This window comes from Hirundo rustica, chromosome 26, assembly GCF_015227805.2.
Source record: "Hirundo rustica isolate bHirRus1 chromosome 26, bHirRus1.pri.v3, whole genome shotgun sequence".
Lineage (NCBI taxonomy): Eukaryota > Metazoa > Chordata > Aves > Passeriformes > Hirundinidae > Hirundo > Hirundo rustica.
In genome coordinates, this window is record NC_053475.1 from 344,627 (window position 1) to 351,882 (window position 7,256).

At 67.2% G+C, this 7,256-nt stretch overlaps 1 protein-coding gene across 2 annotated transcripts; it reads right to left on the minus strand.

Moving 5' to 3' along the window:
- Window positions 1–890: 890 nt before the first annotated feature.
- On the minus strand, window positions 891–6,913 carry TMEM59L (transmembrane protein 59 like). 2 transcript variants are annotated; one of them, XM_040086727.1, is made up of 8 exons: window positions 6,758–6,913; window positions 5,385–5,490; window positions 5,209–5,306; window positions 3,891–4,037; window positions 3,688–3,799; window positions 3,282–3,393; window positions 3,044–3,161; window positions 891–2,863 (listed from the first exon to the last, which is right to left on the minus strand). In XM_040086727.1, exons 1-8 carry the CDS (start codon window positions 6,911–6,913, stop codon window positions 2,702–2,704), a joined length of 1,011 nt encoding a protein of 336 aa, XP_039942661.1. In that variant the 3' UTR covers window positions 891–2,701. The 2 variants fall into 2 exon arrangements, with proteins under 2 accessions (XP_039942661.1, XP_058279587.1); XM_058423604.1 differs by having other exon boundaries at window positions 3,044–3,184; window positions 3,281–3,393.
- Window positions 6,914–7,256: the final 343 nt, after the last annotated feature.

Below are 7,256 nucleotides of genomic sequence, written 5' to 3' on the forward strand. Positions count from 1 at the left end.
GGGCGTGTGACACGGGCGTGTGACAGTGCTGTGTGACACCGGTGTGTGACAGTCTGTGTGACACTGGTGTGTGTCACTGGTGTGTGACAGTGCTGTGTGACAGTGCTGTGTGACACTGGTGTGTGTCACTGGTGTGTGACACTGGTGTGTGACAGTGCTGTGTGACACTGCTGTGTGACACGGGCGTGTGACACTGGTGTGTGACACAGGCATGTGACAGTGCTGTGTGACACGGGTGTGTGTCACTGGTGTGTGACAGTGCTGTGTGACACGAGTGTGTGACAAGGGCGTGTGACACTGGTGTGTGTCACTGGTGTGTGACACTGGTGTGTGACACCGGTGTGTGACACCGGTGTGTGACACTGGTGTGTGACAGCGCTGTGTGACAGTGCTGTGTGACACCGGTGTGTGATACCGGTGTGTGACACGGGTGTGTGATACCGGTGTGTGACACTGGTGTGTGACACCACTGTGTGACACCGATGAGTGTCACCCCTGTGTCACCCCTGTGTCACCCCTGTGTGTGGCCCGGGTGACGCTTTCCCTCCTGGCACTGCTGTCCCGGGTGTTTTCGGTGGGATCACCCCTCCTTTCCCGGCCCCTCCACACGTGTGGAGCCCTCCCTGGCGCAGCGTCCCCCTGTCCCCTCCCCGCGGCTCTCAGGGGTGTTTTGGGGGCTCTCCCCGCAGCCTCTCCTCCCGCACTCCACGCCGGATCTCTCACACAGCAGCAGAGAGGAGCTTTGCTCCGTGTCCCTGCCCAACAGCCCAGCAGGGATTTCTCCCGGCTCAGTTTCCAGAACGGGAACAGCGCCGTGCCCTCCTCCTGGCCCCCGTGGGGGATCCAACCCGCTCCCATCCTGGGACCGGCACCCCAAAAAAGCCACTGACTCTGGTACAAACCTTTTATTCTATTCCCCCTCCCAGCTCGGGGCTGGCTTTGCCCTGCGGAGGCGAGGCCGGGAGGGCTCCAGGGCCGGGGATCGGGGGAGCCGCAACATCGCACACCCCACCGAGCTTCACACGCGGCCGAAAAGCAACAACGAAGAGTGGACCCCGAAAACGGACAGCAGACCCCCTCCCCACGCCTCCCCCCAACCCGGTTCCCCAAACCCAGATATGTTGGATGGGTGGAAGTGATACGGAGCAGCACAAAACCGGTGGGGACGGGGATGAGAGCTCCTCGTCCGTCCCACCACGCCACGGCCGAGCCGCCGGCACACGGAGAGAGCCCAAAATCCCAGGGGAGAGGGTCGGGGTAATAAGTTAATCTGTACAGACGTGTTAGGTGACGCGGGGGTGGCGGCACCGACACCCTCCCGGCACTGGGGTGTCCCCGCGGGGCCGGTGCCGGTCAAACCACGAAACGATGCGTGAGATCCGGCGGTGGAGAACGGGGGAGAGATGGGGAGGGGCGAGACGCCGCCATGGCCAGGGTGGGCCCAGGGGAGCCGTGCTTGGTCCCTCGGGGACACAGAGAACGAACGGGTCCTGCCGTCAGCTACAGACCCGCAGGCTGCTCCCAGCGTCGGGCAGGGATCCTGAACCCAGGATGGGGCTGACCCTAAAGGATCCTGAGCCCAGGATGGAGCCGTCCCTAAGGGATCCTGAGCCCAGGAGGGAGCCGTCCCTAAAGGATCCCGAGCCCAGGATGGAGCTGACCCTAAAGGATCCTGAGCCCAGGATGGGGCTGACCCTAAAGGATCCCGAGCCCAGGATGGAGCCGTCCCTAAAGGATCCTGAGCCCAGGATGGAGCCGTCCCTAAAGGATCCCGAGCCCAGGACGGAGCCGTCCCTAAAGGATCCCGAGCCCAGGACGGAGCCGTCCCTAAAGGATCCCGAGCCCAGGATGGGGCTGACCCTAAAGGATCCCGAGCCCAGGACGGAGCCGTCCCTAAAGGATCCCGAGCCCAGGATGGAGCCATCCCTAAAGGATCCCGAGCCCAGGATGGAGCCGTCCCAGCAGCTCCCGCCTCCTGTCCGAGCCTGAAGTCAGGGAAACGCCGCCTCATCCCCTGCTTGGTGCCACCAGCGATTTGTTGGCCGCGGGGCCAGCTCGCCGAGGGCATCACGGAGCAGGGAGGGGAAGGAGCCACGGCAGGGCCCCTCGGCAGCTCCGGGCAGGGGCTGGCCGGGTGCTCGCGTGGGCACGGAGGCGGCGGGGTCCGCTGCCGTCCCCGGCTGCCGAGGCCAAATCCATTCGCCACGTTTCGGCTCCCCGAGGCAATCGGCTCCGGCCGGCGGAAGGGAGTTCCCAGGGCCGGGGCCGGCGCCTCGGAGGCTCAGCCCAAGGTGGGAGGCCGGGGATGTGCCGAGCCAAAGCTCAGAAGGCTGCAGACACTCTCCATCCCCCACCGCAGCCGGCTCCCTCCTGCCCAGGGCTGGAGCCGTGCCCGGAGGGCTGCGGGGCCCCGGCGGCTCCGGGCGGGAGGAGACAGAGAGTCCCGCTCCGGGGACGGGCTCCCTCCGGCCTCCCCGCCCTGGCAGCGCCCCTCTTGGCTCTGCAAGCCAGGATCCCGGCTCACGGCGCATCCCTGGAGGAGGCAGAGGCGCTGCCCGGCTCCTGGAGCCGCCTCCAGAGCGGCAGCGCCCGGAGAGGAGCCGGAGATGCGCCTCCGGGAGCCGGGGACGTGGGGCAGCGGGGCGAGACCGGGGGCGATGGCGTGGGGAAGGTGACAGGGAGGTGGGAAGGGGCGGGAGCGCTACAGGATGGTCTTGTCCAGGTCGACTTTGAGGGGCAGCGGCCCCGCGTCCTCGCCGCCGTGCGCGGGGCACAGGGTGACGGCGATGACGGGCGGCAGCGGGAAGGTGCCGGGGCCATCCAGGTCCTCCAGGTATTCCTTGTCCCCGTTGATGCTCAGAGGCTGAGAGAGAGGCAGAGACAACAGTGCAGCCCCAGAACGGGGTGCAGGACGTCCTCACCCCCAGCTTGGGGACACCGTGGGGCTGGCTGCGGCTGCGGCTCACGATGACCATGGAGCACAAAGAGGGCACGGCAGTGCCGGGCGTCCCTGGCACCCCCGGGGGCCGCGCTCACCCCGTACCTGGGTCCTGACGTGCTGCTCGGGGGCGGTCACCAGGCTGGCACAGCTGAGCCACAGCATCACCATGACGGAGAGGAAGAGGCAGGCGGCCAGGATCCAGCGAGGAAGGCCCGAGCGCCTGTAGCACCCCACCACCCCCCGCCAAAGAGAGGGGACGAGTTTATGGCAGGGCACGGGCTGGGAGCTGGCCTCGGGGGGGATCCGCTCTGCCACCTCCAGCGGCTCCCAGAGCACCTACTTGGACATGCAGCCGAGGAAGTCGTGCTCCTGCTGCGGGGGTTCCCCGGGCTGCGCCTTGGCTTTGCCCCGCGCCTCCTTGGCGGGGGGCTTGTCCCCCTTTGCCCGGGGGCCTGGGAGGGGAGAGGCGAGGCTGAACCTGGGCACCTGCGTGGGCACAGCCTCCCCTCGCCCGTCCCCCCGGGAGCCTCTGCCCGCTGAGGGGGTACGGAGGATCGCAGCAGCTCCGTGGAGCGGGGCCGCATCCAGAGCCCCCCGGGGTGGGTGGGGGGGGGTGTGGGAAGCTGATCAGACCCCAGAAGTGGGAAACTTGTTCAGCTCTGGAGAACTCGGATGGGAGTGTCAGGAGCCAGGAGGGCTCGGAGGCTCCCAGCCCCCTCCCAGCAGCCCGGACCCCCCCCCTGCACCTGTGTGGGGCTGGGGGACGCCAGGGCTGGATCCCGATCCCAATCCCGATCCCGGCTGTGCTGGCTGGATCTCCAGGGCCTCGGGTGCCGGATACTCCATCTCAGGCTGGGACTGGCTCGGCAGGGAAAGGGGAGAAGGCAGTGAGGAAGGGGGTCCCCACCCCCCCGGGCACCCACAGGGAGGGTCCTGGGGACACCCCCACCTGAAACACCACGACTTTGCCATCGTCCGCCTGCAGGTAGAAGGTCCAGGTGGAGGAGATGAAGCTCTGGGCAGAGCTGACGATGTCGTTGCAGAAGGTGGAGACCAAATCCAACACGGAAAACGACGGCGCTTCCAGCTCCAGGCTCTGCAAAGGAGCGGGGACATCACGTCACCGCTGTCCCCTCGTCACCCACCCCGGCACACAACGCCCCACCCCGAGGTCACGGCGGGGCTGAGCCGGGTGCAGCTCCCCAGGGATGGAAGGGGATGTGCCAGGGCCACGGTCCGGCCCCGGCGGGGTCACCAAGCGAGGGCCGTGGTCCCTGGGGTGACCACCCAGCCCCGGGGCCGTCACCCAGCCCCGGCAGCATCCCTCCGGGGTGGGATCCCCCTCCTCTGCCAGAGACAATGGGAGCGGAGCGGCCGCGATGCCGAGGGCGTTCCTCTCCTGGCAGCCTCTCGGTGCCCTGGATTCTTGGCCGTCGCGGCAGTTTGTTATTTTTAAAGCATCCCTGCTGGAATCCGCTTGGCTGCTCCCCGCCACTGGCTCCGAACATTTTCCGACAGCCCCTTGCACGGTCAAACCAGCAAACAGGAAATAAATAGGTCAGATTCTGTATCTAATTATTATGCTAAATCTGCTTTGCCTGCTCGTCTGGGAACCCGAGGAAAAATGCTCGGGGTGGGGTGGGGGGGGTGAGGGCCCTCCCTGTCACCCCCGGTCACCCCCAGATGCCCATCCCTGCCCTTGGAGAGGGGCTGGGAAATGGGATCAGGCATCAGGGAGGTTTTAAAACCAGGCTGCAAAGGAAGGTGGTTCAAAGGAGCTTTCCACTCTTTTTACGGCGCGGATTCATCTTTGCCTGCACGTGCACGAAGCCAAAAGCCTCTTCCTTGGGCCAAAGTCTAATTTAATTAATTGGGCAAAAGCTGGGTTAATTAAATGTAGGAGGGGGGAAGCGTTGTGGGAAGGGTAACAAATGAAAACTGGGGGAATCTGCCACGATCCCCAGTCAGATCCTCTCACCCCGGGAATTCCCAGTGAGGGAATTCTCCCAGCCGGGCCCAAGCCAAGTCCAACCCCAGAAAAGTTAATTTGTTTTTAACCTGGCACAGCTGGAGCTCCAGCCCACAGGGATGGAGGGATGGATGGAGGGATGGAGGGATGGATGATGGATCATGGATGGATGATGGATGGATGGACGGATCCATGGATCCACGGATGGGCTGCACATGTGGGGTGTCCCCCATCCCGAGGGAGGGGAGGGACTGTGCTGAGCTCCTGTGCCAGGAAGAGTTTCCCCATCTCCCTTCACCTTCTCCTTCCTGCTCTCCTCCACCTCGGGCAGCTGCTTGCGGCACCCGGTCACGCACCCAAACTGCTCCTCTGCGTTGCCGTAGGCCTCGGCACAGGCTGGGAGAGAGGAGGGGTGGGAGTTCAGGGCGCTCAGTCCCTGGGAGCCCCGTCCCCGTCCCCGCCGGCTCCTCTCACCTGCTTCGCACTCGGCTCTGGTCGTGTTGAGCTCGGCGCTCGCATCCACGAAGTGACAGATGGAGAACAGCCGGCAGCCCCGGTAACAGGCGTTGAGAACAGCATCCTGCGGCGAGGAGGAGGAGGAGAGCGCGGAGCTGGCACCGGCCTCAGCCCCACGGCTGCACTGGACGCCCCCCAGGCGGCCCCCCGCACCCAGCTGGGGGGCACCGGGCAGCGCCCAGGACCCTGGTGAGGGCTGGCACCCCCAAAGCTGGCGTTCCCAGAGGAGGGAGAGCTGCCCTGGAGCCCCCCGCTGCACCCCGGGGTGGGTTTGCTGCACCCCAGGGTGGGTTTGCTGCACCCCACGGTGGGTTTGCTACACCCCAGGGTGGGTTTGTTACACCCCAGGGTGGGTTTGTTACACCCCAGAGTGGGTTTGCAGGCCACCAAGTCCTCGTGGAGGGCGTGGAGGGTCCCCCCATCTCTGTCAGCACCAGCCGGGCCCTGGCACGGGCTGGCAGGAGGTGGGAGTGCACTGCTCAGGGGGAGGGATACAGATTTGGGGGGCCGGGCACACAATGAGGGGGTGTGGGGGGCACCCGGAGCCTACACGGGGGGAATGGGCAGGCTCAGGGTAAACGGGGGATGCTGTGGGCACCCCAAATTGGTGGGGGTGACCTCACTGGGGGCACCCCAAACCTGCTGCAGGAGGCCATTGGGGGTGCCCCAGTGCCCCCCATGTTGCTCCCACGGGGGGTGGCCCAGTGTGGGGCTGCGTTGGCAGAGATGCCAGTCAGGGGTGTCCCCACTGCTCCTGCGGCCCCGTTGCCTCTGCTGCTCCTGGTGCCCCTGGTGCCCCCAACGGTGCACCCCCCGGTGCCTCCCCGTGCCCCCAGTACTCCTGGTGTGCCAGCTGTTACTGGTGCGCCCCCGGGTCCCAGTATTCCCAGTGCCCCCGATGCTCCTGATGCTCCCCGTGCCCCTGGTGCCCCCCAGTACTCCCAGTGCTCCCAGTATTCCCAGTGCCCCCAATGCTCCCGTACCCCCGATGCTGTTGATGCCCCCCCACGCCCCCAGTACTCCCAGTACTCCCAGTACTCCCAGTTCCCCCAGTATTCCCAGTGCCCCCGATGCTCCTGATGCTCCCCGTGCCCCTGGTGCCCCCGAGTATTCCCAGTGCTCCCAGTATTCCCAGTGCCCCCGATGCTCCCGGTACCCCCGACGCTGTTGATGTTCCTCACACCCCCAGTACTCCCAGTACTCCCAGTATTCCCAGTACTCCCAGTTCCCCCAGTATTCCCAGTGCCCCCGATGCTCCCGGTACCCCCGATGCTGCTGATGCCCCCCCACGCCCCCGGTGCCCCTCCCAGCCCCCGGTGCCCCGGACTCACGGCGGCGGCCCGGCGCTGCAGGCTGCGGCCGCACTGCCCGCGGCACCCGCCGGTGTCTCCCAGCTGCGGCGAGAAGGGGTCGGCGGCGGCGGCGGCGGCGAGCAGGGCCAGGCCGAGGGCGAGCAGGGCCCGGGGCCGGCGGGCCGGGGCCGCCATGGCGGGAGCGGAGCGGAACGGAGCGGAACGGAGCGGAGCGGAGCGGAGCGGAGCGGAGCCGAGCGCACCCACCGCCGCCGCCACCGCCGCCGGCCCCGCCGTGACGCGCCGTGCGCCGGGCGGGGGGAGCCGGGGGCGGGGGGAGCCGCCGCAGCCTGCCGCAGATCCACGGGCACCGGCACCGGCACCGGCACCGGCACCGGCAGCGGCACCGGCACGGGCGGGGATGATGAGAGAGGGGCGCCGGAGGATGGGGGATGCTCGGGCAGCGGGGGGTGTGGGGTACCCTGGGAGGTAATCCCCGAGGACAGGGGGTTCAGGGGGATCGGGGGATCCAGGGGGA